Source organism: Cornus florida, unplaced genomic scaffold (assembly GCF_030987335.1).
Source record: "Cornus florida cultivar Cherokee Brave unplaced genomic scaffold, ASM3098733v1 CherokeeBrave_3.0.0_Hap2_Chr07, whole genome shotgun sequence".
Taxonomy (NCBI): domain Eukaryota; kingdom Viridiplantae; phylum Streptophyta; class Magnoliopsida; order Cornales; family Cornaceae; genus Cornus; species Cornus florida.
The window spans coordinates 10,470,646-10,491,711 of record NW_026775577.1 but is presented as its reverse complement, the minus strand read 5'-3'; the positions used below and the strand labels follow the sequence as shown (position 1 = coordinate 10,491,711).

Below are 21,066 nucleotides of genomic sequence, written 5' to 3'. Positions count from 1 at the left end.
AAATCTTCTTAGAATTCATTCCATCACTTTTTCAATTCGGTTTGTTATTATTATTTTTTTTTTTGAAAAATAACAAAATATGATAATAAATAGACATTGCAATACTATATGCAAATAATATATCTCTTGTCATAATTTTATCTTGGTATTTTTAATAATATAATTAATATTCTTGTAATGCCCATACACATGATTTTTATTTATTTATTTATTTTTATTTTTTATTTTTTTTGTGCTAGTTTTACTCATATTCCTATTACTAATATAGCTGGACTCACACTTTTCAAATTTATTTTTTAAAAAAGGAAGATTCACATCCATCTACAACCAAAAATAAACATGAGCCTCACAAAATCCAATCCTGTCACACCACCATAAAACCAAATAATTTTTTTTTTTCCTCCTATAAAACCAAATCATTATGCACCCTAAAACCTCAAAACCAATCATGATTTGCTGGAACAGTGATCATTTTAAGTGCATTACAAAGTTTGGAGGGTCCTATGAATCAAATTTACGTTATTTTAATGCATAGTACGGATCTTAGGTTCAATACATGACTCGCGTTGAACTCTTTATTTATGTATTAAAATTATGTGGTTAGATGCATAGGATTCCTCCAAGCGCGAGATTATAAAATCCAAGCACATTCCGAATGGTGAAGATTACTTGCTAGTAGGGTGATTTCCACCATTAGTGCACCCTAAAAGATTGAGTTGATCTTAGCCAAAACCCTAACAATGTGATACAACAATGGTCAACTAGATCAAACGCTGCTGAAACTCTTGAAACTTGTGTGTGTGTGTGTGATTCAAAAGTCCAATGACAAAATAAGCCACTAATAATATGGACCCTAAAATTAGTTTCTGGGTTCAAGCATCTACACATTGGTTCTCAAAATACTAGTTATGTTTCTTTGGGCAGTGCATAAAAAAATCATAGATAAAGGTAAAATTTGGAAATAATATGACATGTATGATTAATTGGAATGGTTTCTTTCATTTTTTCCAATTTAAAAATGTTATGAAAATAATTTTATGAAGTCCAACTACTCAATTCCACAAATTGTATAAATAAAAAAAAAAAAATTTATTAGTCAAACAATTCCATAAATTGTAAAAGAAAAAATAAAATAAAAGTTGTCAAGAATGGGATTCGAACCCATGCCCTTTCGGACCAGTACCTGAAACTGGCGCCTTAGACCAACTCGGCCATCTTGACTTTGAGTAAGCTGTCATTCAATATGTAATTTATATTGTAGTTTTTATGGGTAACCACAACAATTTATAATTTAAACTAGATTGCGTAAGGTTTGTTTTTATGTAAGAGATTTACCCATGTCATTGGGCACATGACGAAGATGTTAACCGAAAAAAAAAACATATTTAACCTTATGGGCGAAACCGAAAAATAATTAAAGTATATAATTACATACACAATAAAATCGCTTATATCATGTGAAAAACAGGGTTTTTTTTGGGCTTTGGACCATCAAAGTTTATGGGACTTGATAATATTCATTCCTACTAGAATTTAAAAAAAAAAAAAAAATAGAATAATATATTCTTTATTATTATTTTTTAAAAACAAAAATTCAGTTATCATAATTTTTTTACTGAAATTTTTTAAGCAAGTGCTTCAAAGTTAGATTAATTACTATAATACTACAATTCATCTAATTTTAACTTTATTTTACACCATTAACAAAAATAAAAATCATAACTTTTTCTTGTATTCCGGGATTATCATGTTGTTCGGATTAGTAAAAACATTGTTCAAATCGAATTCAAATTCTAAAGTTTAGACTCAGTCTGAACTCCATGATCCTAATTATATTTTTTTATGTACACATTTTATAGACTTAAACTCCTATTTTGCCAAAGTGTTTTGCAGAAAATAAAATACAAAATTAATAATAATAATAAAATATAAAATTGGATTATCACCAGACGACCACATTATTAAAGTCGATAAAAACGGCACATAAGTCTTGTAAACGTGGCTCAAGACTTCTACGTTATTTTTTTATTTTTATCTTTTTGTTGTTGTTTGGTTAATGAAGACTTCTACTTACGACCCTTTGATTTCCACGAAATTGACGTCAAGTCCATGGTGGAATATAGAAAATTCCGATTGTTTCTTGAATTTTCAAAAATATATTTTATATCACATCATGTCACCAACCCTTTTTCAAATGCCGTCTGAGTTGAGTAGAGATAGAGGAAAAGATCAAATAATTTTTAATTTTATTTTTTATTTATTATTTTTGCAAAAAATAAAAAAAATAAAATAAAATAAAATAAAATTCTAAGACTTGAAACCTCACCTTTCATATCAAATTTTTTTTTTAAAATTCGACATTTCTAACAAAAATTTTAGAGAGTGGGGCGAATAAGAAGATTAAAGGATATTTTTAAAATTTTAAAATATAAATTTTAGTTTTTAATTTAATATTAAATATTAAGTTAAATTTATCATTATATAACCTGTTTAATAGGTAGGACATGAATATTTGGACAATGTGATTACTTTTTAAAAATTTAGGGTAGGAATTCTTTTTTTGATGGTAAAGTAAACACACACACACACTCTTTTGTTCATGTCAGGACTCGAACCCTTCCCCTATTCTTTCGAAAATGGGAAGGTTATACCATTGAGTCAAAGGTTGATATTTTGGTTAGTGTAGGAATTTTGTAAAACATGTTAAGAATTTTATGATCAAAATTAATTTTTATGATTTTAATCCATAAAAAAGAACAAAAATGGCCCGCTTTTCATAATATTGGCACTCTTCCTTTAACCAAATGCACTCTACTCTTAAATTAAAATGACATAAATGCCCTTAACTCATAAAAAAAAATACATATATATAATTAAGGTTAGTGACACTCCCCTTAGAATTGTTATTTCTGTTAAGAAAAAGACAAGTAAAAGTGTATATAAACTATAATTATATTATAAATATTTACCGTTCTACTATCAAACAACTACTTTTGTTTTAAATGAGATTTTTTTTTCCTGACAAACTTGTTTTAAATGAGATGATGACCATCATAATAATAAATAATTAGGTTTGAAAGTTGTTGGCTTAATTGCTCTGATCAATTGAAGAAACGGTGTCTGTTTTTAGTGCGTAAAACAATGAATTAAGCACTTAAAATGTGAGAATGTGATGCCGTTACGTTTTAAAATAGGTTGGGACTTGGTGGTTAGCACGTTACTTATGCCCTAAGAGAACCCCACTAATCAGATAAAAATACCAATAAGAATGTGGGACCCAATGGGTGGTGTTTTTCTCCTCATTTTCAAAACCATTCACACCTCCATTACTTCTCTTTGACTGACAAAATCAATAAAACATGAATCATGATTTCTAGCATGTATGTATATATATCAATAATATATATACAAGAATTTTTTTGTCAATTACATTATATGATACTTTGATTGAGGGTAACGTTCAAATTGAACTCAACTGGAACCTGCATTTTTTTGTCATTTTCAATGAATTTTTGTTAAAATTCACGTGTCTACATTGAAAACTGGAAAAAGTTTCAACAATAAATTAATTAGGTTAAACATACGTTGAAATATCATACCATTCAAACTTTATAATAGACATTTGTGAGTATGTCTAAATTTATATTTAGTTAACTAAAAAAATATATCATATAATGCACTTCAAACCCTTGATTTAACCCAAATTGAATCACTTCCTAACCCTACTTTATACTTGCATGAATCAATAAAAAATAAGTTGACATCGCACACGCCTAAAAGCAATTCCATTTTGGGATTGTTTTCATATCCTCCATTATTACTCAATTTGAAGTGTGAAAAGGTAAAGATTTTTTATTTTTTATTTTTTATTTTTTATTTTTATTTTTATTTTTTTTCTTTCAAAAATTAGGTAAAAGGAAATGTTAAGTTGAAGTGAGAATGGTGCCAATAAGTAATTATATTAACAATATTGTGTAAAATTAAAGTTTACACACATATATAGTGATATCTCATATATCTTTTTAAAGTGAAAGGTGATATATCAAATTCTTATAAAAGTAAATGATTATGGAAGTTTCTTCTCGTTAAAAAAAGAAATAAAATAATAATAATAAAACCAACCTTCACTAATTAGTAGGTCTAAAACGAAGGTCTATGATCTAATTATATTTTCCCTCTTTATCAAATCTGGTGTAACTTTTTATATCTTAAGAAGAGGTTGTGTGTTGGAGCCAAACCTCTACAAGACAAATATCTACGTGTGTGTGTGTGTGTGTTCGTCTTTCGAAGCATATGATGGGAACCCTCATCACAATTTAGTTGCTTGCTTGACTTGGCTATTGACCAGTGCATTAACACGGTTTTATCCTTGACCTTATTCATAGCTAGTACCTTTTCGCCATCTATAAATTCAGTAGCTAGCAAACCTCCCATTGCATCACATATCATATCTGTCTCTCTCTCTCTCTTCATTTTACATTTATATTTGCACATTAATTGTGGTGTGGTTGAAGAAGATGAAGAAGGCGTGTCTTGCTGTTGCAGTCTGTGTGGTGATGGTGGTGCTTTTGGGAGAAGTGGGCGTGACGAGCGCCGTGACATGCAAGGCGGTGGAGCTCAGCTCATGTTATGCGGCGATCACGTCGTCCCAGCCGCCGTCGAGTCAGTGTTGCAGTAAGCTGAGGGAGCAGAGGCCTTGCCTCTGTGGCTACCTCAAGGATCCAAACCTCAGCCAGTATGTCAATTCTCCCGGTGCCAAAAGGGTTGCCAGCGCCTGTGGTGTGTCCACCCCTAAATGCTAACTAAGCTCCTAGATTTCACTACCATGCATGCACTCAAAGAGTACTAAAATATTCTATATATATATATATATATATATATATATGAACTAAGAATAATGTTTTGCTACATACATACATATATGTATGTATGTGTAATCCTTGTTTTCTTTAAATGGTATGTGCATGTACCTGTTTTTATATATTGAGCTTAATGATATATGGTGGTGTTGCTCTCTCTCACACACACAATATCATATTTTGAATTAGAATTGCTTAAAAAAAAAAAAACGTGTAGGTGCTTCAAAGTTACTTAAAAAGTAACATAGGAATGAGTGATAACTTTTTCTTGTATTCCAAGTTTATTATGTTGCTTGGATCAGTAAAAACATTGTTCAATTCCCACCAATATAAATATATTCAAATTCTAAAGTTTAGACTCAGTTTCAATCCCGTGATCCTAATTATATTTTTTTTATGTACGCATTTTATAGACTTAAACTCCTATTTTGCCAAAGTGTTTTGGAAAAAATTAAAATATAAAATTAATAATAATAAAATATAAAATGGGATTATCACCAGACTACCACATAATTAAAGTCTATAATTACGGCAAACAAAACGTGGCTCAAGACTTCAACTTATTTGACCCCTTTGATTTCCACCAAATTGACTTCAAGTCAATGGTGGAATATAGAAAATTCCCATTGTTTCTTGAATTTTCAAAAATATATTTTAAATCACCAACCGTTTTTCAAGTGCGTTTGAGTTGAGTGGAGATAGAGGAAAGATCAACGATTTTTTAATTTTGCTAAAAAAAAAAAAAAAAGCTCACATATTCATTCGAAGACTTGAAACCTCACATTTCACATTAAAAAAAAACTAAAAATTCGACAATTCTAACAAAAAAATCATTCATCTTTTAACTAAATGCACTCCACTCTTAAATTGAAATGACATAAATGCTCTTAACTTAAAAAAAAAAAAAAAAAAAAAGAAAAAGAAAAAGAAAAAGATTAGCTGCACTTCTCTTAAATTTGTCATTTATGTTAAAAAAACGACAAGTAAAATAGTATATAAATTATAATTATACTATAAATATTTGCCATTCTACTATCAAACAACTACTTTTGGTTTAAATGAGAAGATGACCATAATAATTAATATTATTATTATTATTATTATTAAGTTTGAAAGTTGTTGGCTTAATTGCTCTAGTGAATATCCGATAGGTATAGCGGTATTAGTAGATATTCAAAAGGCAAGTCCTTGAAGTTTCGTTAAGTTTTTGAAATTTTGATTTCGAATAACACTTCTGACTTGAATAGTGATCGAGTGTATTGCGCGCCGTTACATTTATTCTAAGAAAAAAAAAAAATTTGCTATGATTAATTGAAAAAATGGGGCGTGTTTTATATAGTATACACAGACTGTGATGGCGTTATGTAATTGAATAGATTAGCGGCACTTCTCTTAGATTTGTCATTCATGGGACACGGGATCCTCTCCATAAACCATCTCTCCAGTTCTTTCCAAACTAAATTTAATAGTTGATATTAATACAGGTGTTCACTTAGCTATGGTACACAACTCTGTGAGTCCCACAATGGGTGGTGTGTTTCTCCTCCTTTTCAAAAACCCTTCACACCCTCGATCCATTACTTCTTTAACCGACAAAAGCAATAAAACGAGGATCATCAATGATTTTGTCGAGGTTTTATATGAATAATACCAGGATCATTTTGTCATTACATTTTGATGAGAAATGATATTTTGTTTTTTTGGTAACGGTCAAATTGATATCAACTCGAACCCTTTTTTTTTTTTTTTTATATTTTATTTTATTTTATGACACAAAAAAAAAAAAAAAAAAAAAAAAACTCGAACCATTTTTTATTTTTGATAATTTTCTTTGTTGAAATTGACAGAAACACTCTGAAAAGTGAAAAAAATCTCAACCAAAATAAATTCACGTTCAAAAGAAGTTGATATTGCACCCGCCTAAAATCAATTCCATGTGAAAGGAAAAAAAAAAAAAAAAAATTCAATTCCATTTTGGGATTATTTTCATATCCTCCATTATTACTCAATTTGAAGTGTGAAAAGGTAAAAGAAAATGTTGTTGAAGTGAGAGGTGGTATCAGGACTAATTATATTAACATCGCATTCACACATTTATTTAGTTATCAATAAAAGAAACCAAATCCGTTTCCTCTTTAACTTCTAAAATAAAATGGGAGGGATTAGTTCTTATAAAAGTAAATAAGTTGTGAGATTTTTTTTTTTTTTTTTTTTGCCAAACAAAAAACTCAATAAAAAAGCCACCTTTAATTTTTGTTGATCCATGAGCTTTGTTGGGAGAAAAATAAAGAAACGTATATCACATGTGCAAAACGTATATCAGACGAATAATATTTTTAGTTTAATGAAGCATGGTGGGCGTCAATGTGTGGTATACAATGTAATATTATAGTTTGAACAAACTTTGATGATGTTGATGTTAATTAAATGGTTGAATTTCTTATAAGTTTGCGTGTTTTTGCTGGCATCATAATGTTGATCTTGACCATGTTCCAAGTATAACGACAATAAAACTTGGCAAAATTTTCAATTTAGTTTGGGAGAAATTGGAATATCGGGTATCCCATATATAGTTTAAATTTAAACTAGGAAAAATTGGCTTATTATTAGTGAGATTTCTCAAATAGTGGTATCCCATGTATCTTTTAAAGTGAAAGATTAGGCATCATTAAGTTGGTGTTTCAATTCAATTCGGATATGACCCAGCAATTAACTCGCTGGACTTTAAAACTTAGCAAGTCCAAGGTCTGGGGTTCGAGTTTCGCTGGATGTTTTTTGTGGCTAACCTTTATTGCCCTGTAGTGACTTACCTGACCCGGATGAGAAGGCGAATTTTCGAGTTCTCAGGAATTAGTCGGTTGTTGAGGGCTTTAAGGGATCGTATCATCCCGAATATCTCGGGTTAATAAATAATAATAATAAAGTTGGTGTTTCAATTTTTTTTCACTGTATACAAAAGGTTTCAACAATGTGCACAACAAAATAATTTTTATCAAACATATTTTTTCACTATTTACTGTTACAGTATGTGAACAAAAACAAAATGTTTACCAAATAAAACCTTAATTTGGTATATATATGTGTGTATATATATATATCCTCGCTTTTCAAAGTGAATGACAACCACAATTTATCCTCAATTTACTTGTTTGACTGGCCATTGACTTGTGCATTAATACGGTTTTATCCTCAACCTTATTCATAACTATAACCTTTTGGCCATCTATAAATTCAGTGGCTAGCCAACCTCTCAGTGCATCACATATCATCTCACTTTAGTTCTCTGCCTCTTTCTCTCTCTCTCTCTCTCTCTCTCTCTCTCTCTCTTTTCATATTTACATTTATATTTGCACATCAATTGTGGTGTGGTTGAAGAAGATGAAGAAGGCGTGTCTTGCTGTTGCAGTCTGTATGGTGATGGTGGTGCTTTTGGGTGAAGTAGGCGTGACAACTGCCGTGACATGCAAGGCTGTGGAGCTCAGCTCATGTTATGCGGCCATCACGTCGTCTCAGCCGCCGTCGAGTCAGTGTTGCAGTAAGCTGAGGGAGCAGAGGCCTTGCCTTTGCGGCTACCTCAAGGATCCAAACCTCAGCCAGTATGTCAATTCTCCCGGTGCCAAAAGGGTTGCCAGCGCCTGTGGTGTGTCCACCCCCAAATGCTAAACTCCTAGATTTCACCACCATGCATGCACTCAATGAGTAATTGAGTACTAATATATATATATATATGAACTAAGAATAATGTTTTGCTACATACATATATATATATGTATGTGTGATGTGTAATCCTTGTTTTATATATATTGCAAATGGTCTGTGCATGGTAGCTGTTTTTATATATTGCGCTTAATGATATATGGTGATGTTGCTCTCTTTCTCTCTCTCTCTCTCACACACACACACACACAATGTCATATTTTGAATTAGAATTGCTTAATTACAATGGATTTTGGGGGTACGGAATTTGATCAAAAATAGATATAATATAATAGACTGATTCTATGCTTCCAAACATAACCTTAACTCACAACTGATTAGTAATTAATAAAAGATAATTTACGAAGTTCAAATATTTTGGCCGATTTTAGTATGAAATGATGAATATTTTTTTGAGGGTTTTATGATAATGTGAACATCAAATTGAGAGGTTTCTAGTAGGTGAATTCATATATATATATATATATATATATAGATATAGATATAGATATAGATATATGTATGTTTGCCCACTCTTATATATGGTCGAATCAGCTGATAAGGTAAAGGTTTCCATTTTTCCAATATATGGGCCATTTTGTCACAATCAACCAATTAAAAATTGTTGACAAAAAACAAGGAATCAATTGAATTTTCAGATAAAGTAGTTTCTTCGATCAATGTAGATGACTAATACTACAAACTCAAATGGCACTGGTTGAACATGCACTGAGTTTGCAAATGGAATATGAAAGAGCTTGCTCAATTTGACACGCTAAATACTGATGACAAAAAGGAATTAATTATCATATAATAATAAAAAGTAGATCTTATAAATCTCATTATCAATTTCATTAACTATTATAAACTTTGGTTAATTTATATTCATCTCTTGATACAAAAAAGAAAAGAAAAATGGCATTGTCCCTTTCAGACATTTGGGTGAAACACGTAAACATATATCGAATGTAGTCTTACCCTTTTTGCATTCTACATCTGATAATTGTATTACTCTAGGCGAAGAACGGAGTTGAATCGAAAATACAAGGGCAAATTTGGTGCTTTATAATTTAATTTTAGTGACAAACAAATCCCGTGTTAATTTACAAATATTTATAGTGTAATTTTGAATTCATAGAAAATGTTTTGCTAGAGAGGTGAGTGTAATTCACAATTTTATCATGAATAGTGGTAGAGAGCTCAATATTTTGACAATTATGATTAATTGCACGTAAGGAGGTTCGATTTTCGAAGTCCAAATCATTTTCGTTTATGCTTATGTGCTACACTAAACATATTCTCGATCAAGTACTTAGGAGAAATGAGAGTGGAGATTTTGGTGATTGAAACTTGTCTGTCATCACCACCAACAAAAGAGTGTTTTTTTAAAAAAACACATTAGGGCCCAGGTAAGGATTAATTGGGCCTAAACCAAACAAAACCCAGTCCGCGCCTGAAAATAAATCAGGCCTCTTATTATTAGCCAGGCCCAGTAATATGGGCTAATTGTGGGCCGGGCCTAACCTCCCACCATGTCCATTTTTATTGAGATTCGAGGTAGAGCTTTATTTCTGCCATGAAATTATAGTGCATGGTGATTTTTCCATTGTATTATGTCCATATTCTTAGAAAATAATTTTTTTTTAATAAATTTTTTTTCATTTTATTTATAAATGAAATATTTTAGTCATTCAACCAATTTACTTGTGTATCAAAAATAAAATATCAAAGAGATTTAAATTTTTTTTGGAGACATGATATTCGTATTTCACTTTTGTCCTCTTCTTAAAATTGCAATGTAATACTAATTTTGTGGTAATTGAGTATGAAAATGTTTTTAAACAATAAAATAAACTAAGTTAAGAAGCATCATCATGGCTCTTGTTTTGTGAAAATGAGAATATATATATATATATATATATATATATATATATATATAATTAAACACATAAAAATAATCCATCCAAATTAAAATACCTTGAACCTTTCACTCTTGTGTTAACAAGAAGATCATGTCACAGCTTGAAAGTGGACTGTTGAACTACTTTATGTTACACTAAAAAATGAAATCTAGAAATTGTGTGACAGTGTGTTAGAAGCAATTTTTTTTTTTTTTTTTTTTTGGGAATTTCAATATTACATCCACTAATAATCTAAAAAACAATTCATACACATGAATATATGTGACTCACTTTTGTATCTTAGAGATGACAACAAGGCATGTCTGGGACAGACTATTTTTATTTCAATTCGTTTATGAAGGGGCATAAAATCCCACTGAGCCGAGTCCAGCGCGACCCATCAATCCAAAGGGAGGCCCGACGACCATCCAGCCCGTTGACTCTAATTCAAGACCTATTTTGACCATGAGCAAGGCCCGTTCTGACTGAAGGTGAGGCTCAAGAAAAGAACCAGTCCGTTTAGGAGGAACGAATTAAGCCCATATTATCTTGAGGTTTGGATATGACCAAGAATTCTTTGGGCAAGTAGGGATCGACTTCTATAAATAAAAAAAAGCCAAGACATGTAAAAAGATTCGATTGAATTGTAAAAAATATACTTTCCTAATAAAGAGTAATTTCTTATAGATTCAGTTTAGTAAGTGATATTTTATTTATTTATAAACTCTTTTCTACTATTTGAGTTAGAGAAGGTTTGTATTTGATTGTTCTGTTATTCATATTTATGAATAAAAAACAATTCTTCTGAAATAATTTTAAATTACTGTGATGTATTGTTCTCATCGGTACAATAATATAAAAGATCATGAATAAGAAATGACAAGAAAAAAATTATAATAACTAAATTACTATTAATATGTATCGCATAAATAATTTGTTTGTATTAGATATGAGTTTCAGTGTCTCTTTTTTAAACTATCCATCCCACACTATTGTGTTTAATTTTTTAAAATACAAAAATACTATGTGTAATTTAAGCTTTTGTGAGAAGAAGTGAAAATAATTTTTTCATACTTATGTGTATATATAAATTTCAAATAATGAAAAAAGAAAAAATAGAAAGTCACATTCGAACAAAAGCAAACTTCTTTATAAAAATATAGGGGAAAAAAAAAAGTAAAGGGAAATTGATTAGCATTTAGAAAGTAAAAGAGAAAAAACAGAGAGATTCAAAAAGGAAAGCTAAGTAAAAATATGTAGGGCCAAATTGAAAACCGCTTTTCCTTAGTGTTTTTATTTTTGACTTGAAACAAAAGCAACTATTCTGTTTTGGAATGTGTTCGATATTTGTTGTAAGATTTTTTAAAACAAATATATTAAAATACTAAAAAAGTGTTATAAGTTTGAAAAATAAAATATCTTTATTTATTTATTTATTTTTAGTATCCATCGCCAAAAAAAGGTAAGTGGGAAAGGAGATCGTATATAATTGACTTATAATTAAAGAAGCACGTGGTCATCAATTTTCTAAAGTTTTAAAAAAAGAAGTGGATTATCACCAGACTAAGCATAATTAAGTTGATAAAAACAACACTTAAGTCTTTCAATTTGGCTCAAGACTTTGACCTGCTTGACACTTAATTTCAAAGAAATTGACTTCTGGTCAATGGTTGAATATAGAATTTTGCCATTGTTTCCTGAATTTCCTTACATATTTTTATTTTATTTTATTTTATTATATATATATATATATGACGTGAGAACCCTCACAACTACTCACTCTTTGGATTTATAATTATCAGGTAAATAAGTGACTACTCACCCTTGTTCAACAGTACGAATAGCATTTTAAGTCTAGATATATAATAGAGATGAAACTCGGCACTACCTGCTAATAGCATTTTAAGTCAAGGTATATGATAAAAATAGACGAGTTCGAACATGAAACATGATGTTGTCCTGGTCGTTATCTACCGAGTCCTGAAACATGATGTTGTCCTGGTCGTTATCTACCGAGTCCTGAAATATGATGTTGTCCTGGTCGTTTCGGCTGCATATTTCACACCAACCAACCTATCAACTATCAAGTGCCGTTTGAGTTAGGTGGAATGTTACTGGAAAGACAGAAAAAGATCTATGAATTTTCTATTTTTTTATTTTTATTTATTTATTTATTTTGCAAGAAACTCACCATTTGTTTTTACGGAAATTTGAACAATCTGTAAAAAAAAAAATTGACAATTAAATATTTTATGTTTTATTTGAAAATAGGACCGAACAAAAGTGGCCTAATTTTTTATTATTTATTTATTTTTTATGTATGTGTAAATTATAATTATATTATAAGATTTATCTTTATATTAAACAATTTCCTTTGGTTGAAATGAGATGATGATGAGCATCATAACAATAGTTGGGTGTGAAAGTTATTGCCTTCCTTTGATCCATTGAAGAAATGGGACCTTGCTTTGTACGTAAAACAATGATTCATTAATAAATTGAGACAAATCTCTAATGGCGTTATTGATGAGGCTAGGGGGGTCACCCATCTGTTAATGATTCGAAGCAAATGACAAAATTCAATAAAACACATATGGACAAAGTACAAAAAAACTCAACAAATTTGAAATAATAATATTTTTCGTTTCAAATATGGACAAAGTACAAAAAAACTCTCCTCGATCTGTATTCTTTTTCAGTAAATTTTTCTTATCTATTTTTTATACCAAATAACCCCCTCGACTTGTAGTCTTTTTTCATTAAACCCACATTGTCTTATTTTTTTACCAAAAAACCCTCCTCAACTATCTGAAGGGGGTAAAAGAATTAATATTTGAACCAAAATGCCCTTTTATTTAAATTTTAATTCTTCCGAATTTCAAAAATTCATATCTCACAAACTTTACATTTAAAAATTGTCAATAATATATGCATGAAAACCTTGTAAAATAAAGATTTCAAAAATATAAGATTTTTGTACAACAAACCTTCATAACCAGAGATAAATAGGCAATTTAAAAATATTCATTTACATATGGAGCCAAATATATAAAAAATTTAGCCCCAACAGAGATCTATTTTATGAGATATCATATTTTGGGTCAAAGTATTTTCATTCTTTATATATATTTTTTTCTTAATGGGTACTCACACACACATGCCTCCACCGAAACTCGAACCCCTGATCTCCCTTTGAAAAATAGGCGCTTGATACTGCTAAGCCATTGGTATGTTGGTATTTTCATTCTTTTATAGATTCACCATTTAAAAAATATATAAAAATGATTATTCGATCTCTATTAAGGCTAATTTTTTTTTATACGTTAGGATTCATATGAAAATGAATAATTCTAAAAATTTTCTTGCAAATAACCCGAATATTTTGTACAGCTCTTTCGGGCTTACAGCTTTGCAGCCGCTCATGGGCTTCCTTCCTATACTGTCAGACAAGTAAAGTACAACAGAGATACGTGATAAAATAAAATAAGATTGTAGTAGTAGATTTTTAGATTGGCTATTTCTCTTTGGTTATGAAGTTTTGTTAAACAAATCTTATATTTCTGAAATTCTTATTTTATAAGTTTTATGTGCATATATTATTTGCAATATTTGGATGTACGGTTTGTGAAATATGAATTTTTGAAGTTTGAAAAAATTAATATTTAAATAAAATGGTATTTTGGTCCAAATATTAATTTTTTTATCTTCTTAGATAGTTGAGGGAAATTCTTTAATAAAAAATTAGAAAAGAAAATTTATTGAAAAAAGTTACAAGTCCAGAGAATTCTTTGACAAAAAATTACATGAACAGAATTTATTAAAAAAATAATACAAGCCGAGGAGGTTTCCTCTGCTTAGCCCTTTCAAAAATAGTGAACCAAACAATGATGGAAAGCACTCAGATTTGGGTCATCTCCAATAATTTTCTTGAAACATTGCGTTTCTCTTTTTATTTGAATTAAGTTGCGTGTAAAACGTGTATCGGCTAGTGTGGTCACCTTAGACAAATACCATTCAGAATGTGGTCAGTTCTTCTTCCTCTTCCTTTTTTAATTTATTTATATTTATTTATTTATTTATTTTTGGAAAGTTGTCAGTTATTTCTTTTTATTTGAATTAATTTGTGGGTAAAACGTGTATCGGCTAGGGTGGTCACCTACATTAGACAAAAGCCTTAAGAATGTGGGACCCACATTTCATATACGAGGTTAAATGACAAAATTCAATAAAACACATAAGTCATGCTATCAATCCCTCAATATCTCCATAAAATTGAAACAATAATGTTTTTCATTTCAAAAATAGTGAACCAACAATAATGGAAAGCACACGGATTTGGGTCATCTCCAATAATTTTCTTGATACATTACGTTATTTTTTTTATTTGAATTAAATTATGTGTAAAATGTGTATCGGTTACACAATACAAGCATTATTTAAGTTACGGTTCGAAAGCGAGACATGGACAAAGAATTACCTTCCGAATTCTCGCCAACGCCGTTATACTCACGAGGACAATGCATCCTTCACATGCGCGTGTCTGTGATACATAACGGTTAGGGAAATAGGACTTTGGATCCTCTAAGTTAAATATTCTCTAAGTTATCGTAGGTTGAATTCGCTACAAAATGACACGTAATATTAAAAACCTATTTACTGTTGGAGTTAAACCACGTCAACTAATTTAAAGAAACTTTAAAAACTGCACCGTTTTGAAACAAGAAAAATTTACCAACGTTTAAAAACTGTACCTTTTTGAATTAAGAAAAATTCACTATACTCTAACGACAATTAACATCGTTATCTTTCCCTTATCTTTTTCAAAAAAAGATCCTCCATTTCTTTCCTCTTTTTCATAATTGAAACAAGTCGCGTCTTTATTTCTCATTTAAATAGTAACAAATTTTAGATTTTTTTTTTTTTAGTTTGTACTCGTACAATCCTAGTTCCAAAGGATTGTTTGTATGAAATTTTTAGATTTTAGATTTTTTTATCATTTATTTTTTGATTTGGGTAATACAATAAAAAGGTAATGGATCCATTAAAGCAGGATTCAACTCAATTATAGGCATGGTTAATATCACTACAAACACTATTTTGGAGCAGTAACATAGATCAAGATATCATGTATTTGTATTGCCATCATTCTATATATTGTATTAAAATTTTTTTTTTTGAAAAAAGATTTAAACCATGCCATAGCAGAGACGCGACTTGTTTCAGATATGAATAAAGAAGAGAGAGAGGGAGGATCTTTTTTCGGAAAAAATGAGGGAGAGATAACGATGTTAATTATATAGTTAGAGTATAGTGAATTTTTCTTAACTCAAAACGGTGCAGTTTCAAAGTTTCTTTAAATGATTTAACACCACTAGTGGATAAGTTTTTAATGTTATTTGTCATTCTGTAGGGAATTTAACTTATAATAACTTAGAGAATATTTAACTTAGAGGATCCAAGTCCAATATAATAATGAAAATTATGATTAAAACAATATCACCATAAACATAATTTAATTAGTAAACATTAAATCATGATTAATAGAATTTAATTCTAACGTACATGTATCCTCCACCACAAAATTTACTCGCTTGACTTGGGCATTGACTTTGAAATTGTCTCCAACCTCCATCTATAAATTCACTAGCCAGAAAAAACCCCAATTGCATCACATATCATCTCACTTTCTCTGTCTCTCACTTCATATATTTCATTAATTTGCACAATTTAATTGTGGTGTGGTTGAAGATGAAGAAGGGCTGTTTTATTGTTGCGGTTGTTTGTGTGGTGGTGGTGGTGCTTTTGGGTGAAGTGGGTGTCACGAGGGCGGTGACTTGCAGTCCGTTGGAGCTGAGCCCATGTGTGGCGGCGATCACGTCGTCGCAGCCGCCGTCGAGCGAGTGTTGCAGTAAGCTGAGGGAGCAGAGGCCTTGCTTCTGTGGATACCTCAAGGACCCTAACCTCAAGCAGTATGTCAATTCCCCCAGTGCCAAAAGGGTTGCTAGCACCTGTGGTGTCCCAACCCCAAGATGCTAGCTGCCTTAATTATATATATTTCTATATATATATGCTATGTATTTCACTAGCAATGATGCACTTAAGCAGTACTTTAAGAGTAGTAAAATTTATGGATCGAGTAATTTATATATATATATATGAACTAAGAATAATGTTTTGTTATTTGTAATCCGTGTTTTCTTGAAAATGTTCTATGCTAGCTGTTTTAATTGTGCTTAATGATATATATTTTGGTGTTTCTTTCTCTCTCGCTCACTCACACAATAAATAGGCTCAATGGCCAATTTTCAATTTAAATTGTTTACATTGGGTTTGGAGATATGAAATTGGGGGAAAAATAGTTTAGATTTTAAGATGTCAGTTCCATGCACCATGAAAAGTTTTAACTTAATGAGTTAATGGTATCTCTCCAATCTTTGAAATGTCAATCACATGGGCGAGTAATGCGTGACTAGCAAACCCCTTTTCAATTAAAATTATTATCATCAAAGACTGTAATTTGTGGGTAATTCTCTATGAGAGTTTAAGTTTTTGTAGGAAGAAATAGGAGTGAATTTTTTGATAAGAAAAAAATAATTATATTTTTAAAGGTATGTAATATAATAAACTAGGTGATTGATGATGTGATTACAAGCTGTAGAGATGGCAATGGTACGATTTTGGGCAGTTGTATCCTCCTCTCTCACTTTTGCAATCGTTTAGAAAGTCCTGCCTAATTCTTATCCAAAACCGCTTAAACGGGGGCTTTTTTACTCCATCCCCTCCCCATTTAACTTTTTCATCCATGCGGGCACCTATCACGTATTGGCAATCAATAATTTAACATAAAAATTCATGGGTACGAGCGTTCTTAATTCATAGGGCTTTGTCACTCTCTAAAACGGCTCAGAAAGTGAATGAATGTGACGTAAGGTTTTTAAAACTAATTAACTATATATATTATTAAAATAAGAGTAATTTAGTAATTTACCTACCTAAATTAGACGGGGTGAGTGACCCCCTGCCCTCGCCCTGAACTCGCGCGAGTTTTTAATTAATAAAAACCATTTCCTCCCAAATAATCTAAACAATCCCTAAACTAGGCGGGGTGAGTGACCCCCTGCCCTCGCCCTGAACTTGCGAGAGTTTTTACAAAGTTATCACTACCGAGAAAAAAAAGAAGAAGATATTTTTCACGTAAAACATGTTAGGGCTGCAAGTTGTGCAAGCCCAACTCAGCCCCGTCCCAACCCAATTTCACCTAGAAGTCGGGTTGGGTTGGGGCTGGCCCGATGTCCAAACAAAGATGGGCTCTGCTAGTAACCCGAACCCAATTGTTTTTGGGCCGGACGGGTTGACCCGTTCAAATTTATTTATTTATTTATTATTATTTTTTTTCACACAGAAATATGCAAATGTATTTGTTTCTTTTTCCAGTTTGAAATATAGATTATTTAGAGAAATTTTTAATTCATTAATATTCTTTTTTATTTTTCGAAAGGGTTATTAATTTTTATGTACTTCCAACTCTATTTTTATTTTTATTAATACAAAAAATAAATTTGACATTATTTTATTTTATAAATATAAAAATAAAAAATCTTTTTTTTATTTGTTATTAAATAATTTTTTTGTTTTTATATTATTAAAAAAAACTCTAAAACTATACGTATACACAAGCAGCTGGCCAGAGACCAACCAGAAAAAGTAGAGGGGTTGAAAAGCAACGACCACCTCGTTGCGATCACATACACACACACACACACACACATATATACATATACATATACAAACTCCTATATCAAAGACCAACACATACTGTACATATATACAAGATATGTATATATCAAAGATTTAGAAGGTATTTTTAAAAAAGAAAAAGAAAAAAGGAAGTATTTTAAAATTCTGGTTTTGGGTTGGGTTCGGGTCGAGCCTGAGCCCAACCCAAATATGACTGGGCTTGGAGAAACTCAACCTGAATTAGACTCGATTTGTGAATTGAAAATCCAAATTTTAAAAATTTTGAGTTGGGTTTGGACTAATCGGGTTGGCCCGCCCAAATTGCACCCCTAAACTTATTATTATCCAAAGCCCATTTGGGCTCAAATTACTACGTATTAGCTAAGCCCGATAAAAAAATCTATTACAAGTCTACAACGAATATATATACGGAGTACATTCTAATAATCCTTTATTTTTATTTATTTATTTTTTTTTGAAAAGGGACTCTTGCCCATATTGAAAAGGCAGATTCCACACTGTCCACACTGTTGGAATCTGGCTCTTGGTAATGTTGAAAAGGCAGAATCCAAAGTTTATAGAAAAGAGTGTAGTTAGAAAATGGTAAACCGGCCACATCTGCACCTAATTATGAGGCTTCTTAATCTTATCTCTGCATATGGTTTACAGCTGATATATTTTTGGATCAATATAAATATTGTTATTTTTCATACACAAAACATGCTACTACTACTCTAAAAATTTGAAACATGCTATTTTTATATTTTTCTTGAGAATTAAAATTAATGCTTCCTACCTAGAGCAAGCATTAATTTTATTTTTTTATATACTACAGAATATATATATATATATATATATATATATATATATATATATATACGGAGTATTTTTAATTTTTCTGAGAATTAAAATAAGAATAATTTAACAATTTATTTACCTAAATTTCTCTAAGATATGATATTCGTATTTCATTTTTGTCCTCTTACAAAAAAAAAAAAAAAAAAAGCACAATTACCTCTCAAAAATGTAGTAATCTAATACTGCTTTTTTGTGATAATTGAGCATGAAAGCGTTTTTAAACAATAAAATATTGTAAATTAACTTGCCATGCAAATAAAAATAACTAGAAGATAATGTCGGAGTTTGAAAGTGGACTGTTGGACCAGTTTATGTTATATACACTTGTAATAAAAAAATTAGTGTGACATGCAGATTAAGAAACTTGTCCATGTTCTAAGAAGGAGGACTATTGGATCATTTCATATAATTTAAAAATTATTAATATAGCATGAGAAACATTGAACGTGTTGTTTGGTATTAGATTGGTCCACTAGATACACATCCCACTAGGGTAAGTCCACATTTTTAATTTTCTTTTTTTAAAAAACTTGAGACACTTCATATATATATATATATATATTAAATATTAATGCTTCATCCATTAATTATAATAGAGGACAAATATAGTGCACGATAGTCTAAAGCGAGTCAAATATATGGAATTTTTTTTTTTTGGTTAAAAATATATGGAACCTTACTTTCACATAAAGAGACTGTTATTATATAATAACTCAGTTCTGTATCTTAAGAATGGCAACGAAATAAGCATGTTTAGGACATAGTATTTATGTTTCCATTCATCTTGCAAGCGATAATATTTTTTATTATTAGTTTTTTTTTTGTATTATTTGAGTTAGGGTACGTTTGTATTTGATGGTTGTTATGTTGTTCACAATTTTTGAATGTCGGTATGAGTTTTTGAGTCTCTTTTTAAACCATCCACTCTACGCTAGATAAGACCGCCACCAAAGCAAGTTTTATCATTGTAATTTGTACGTTTTTATTATTTATTTATTTATTTTTGCTAATATTCAAGTGTGTGTAAAGATTACATAGAGCGATCAGCCTCATATTACTCCTAATCGGATAAGAATATTCTTTGGTGCATTTAATGAACAGTTGTATCACATTAATTATAAAATTTAAGGATTGAAAATTTCTACTCAATCCAATTATAATAATTAGAAGTACTGAAATATGTAAACGGCTTTGCTTGTTGTATTAGTCTAAGAATCAGTTATTCCGTATCATTTATAATTTTAAAATTGTTTGTCTGGATATAAAAATCTATTACCATAATAACTTTTTTACTTTTTATCCTACTGTCTGATTTATTGATTTGTCCTTTGTTAAAAAGAAAAAATTCTGCTCTCTTTTGGGATTTTTCTCCTTTAGAAATTCTCATTTAATAAATGTCTACGTTTTTAAATACAAATTATCATTGTTATGATTCACTGTATACATACATAATTTAGTACTTATAGTATTTCAATCATTATGTGACTTTAATTTCTATTTTATGATTAGTTAATATTCTCAACTATGTTTCCTTATAGAAGTGCTTTGTCATACAGAGGTTTAAATTTCGGATAAATTCCGGATAAATTTAAACCATATTTAGTACTGTGAGTACTGTGTGCACTGTGAGTAACAAGAATGGATTGGTAATATTTATCTTCTCCAATTTAATAATAGGAATGGGAGTCCACGTCAGACATGATGAGATAAAGTTAAGGTTAGAGGTGTATCCACTAATATTTAGTTTAGGATAACGTCAGCAACTCTCAGCTTTGACCCGTTTCAAACGTGCCATCCTGAACCATCCACAAACCACGTGTACCTCCCTTGAATATAACCCAAACAAACAAACCCTAACTCTTGGAACTGGTGGATTGTTTACGCGGCGCCTAGTGTTTGCCCATCTGTCTCTGTCTCTGTCTCTCTCTATCTCTATATCTATATATCTCAATTTCTTTACAACCCTGTAGACCTACAACTTTACCAGTATAAATACCAACCAAACACAACCTAAA

At 30.4% G+C, this 21,066-nt stretch overlaps 3 protein-coding genes and 1 non-coding gene across 4 annotated transcripts; 3 read left to right on the top strand and 1 right to left on the bottom strand.

Moving 5' to 3' along the window:
- Positions 1-1,140: 1,140 nt before the first annotated feature.
- On the bottom strand, positions 1,141-1,221 carry TRNAL-CAG (transfer RNA leucine (anticodon CAG)). Its single transcript has one exon. It is a non-coding gene; the product is annotated as a tRNA-Leu (tRNA).
- Positions 1,222-4,424: 3,203 nt separating this feature from the next.
- Positions 4,425-4,998, top strand: LOC132316127 (non-specific lipid-transfer protein 2-like). Its single transcript, XM_059814635.1, has one exon. It carries the CDS (start codon positions 4,518-4,520, stop codon positions 4,800-4,802), a length of 285 nt encoding a protein of 94 aa, XP_059670618.1. The 5' UTR covers positions 4,425-4,517; the 3' UTR covers positions 4,803-4,998.
- A 3,115-nt stretch (positions 4,999-8,113) lies between these two features.
- LOC132267453 (non-specific lipid-transfer protein 2-like) lies at positions 8,114-8,680 on the top strand. The gene has a single exon (XM_059768613.1). The coding sequence runs from the start codon at positions 8,238-8,240 to the stop codon at positions 8,520-8,522; it is 285 nt and encodes a 94-aa protein (XP_059624596.1). The 5' UTR covers positions 8,114-8,237; the 3' UTR covers positions 8,523-8,680.
- Positions 8,681-16,104: 7,424 nt separating this feature from the next.
- On the top strand, positions 16,105-16,718 carry LOC132316111 (non-specific lipid-transfer protein 2-like). The gene has a single exon (XM_059814622.1). It carries the CDS (start codon positions 16,205-16,207, stop codon positions 16,490-16,492), a length of 288 nt encoding a protein of 95 aa, XP_059670605.1. The 5' UTR covers positions 16,105-16,204; the 3' UTR covers positions 16,493-16,718.
- Positions 16,719-21,066: the final 4,348 nt, after the last annotated feature.

What these genes read in the sequence shown, in the direction of transcription:
- LOC132316127 (XM_059814635.1), top strand. Translation starts at nt 4,518, where the DNA reads ATGAAGAAGGCGTGTCTTGCTGTTGCAGTCTGTGTGGTGATGGTGGTG.
- LOC132267453 (XM_059768613.1), top strand. Translation starts at nt 8,238, where the DNA reads ATGAAGAAGGCGTGTCTTGCTGTTGCAGTCTGTATGGTGATGGTGGTG.
- LOC132316111 (XM_059814622.1), top strand. Translation starts at nt 16,205, where the DNA reads ATGAAGAAGGGCTGTTTTATTGTTGCGGTTGTTTGTGTGGTGGTGGTG.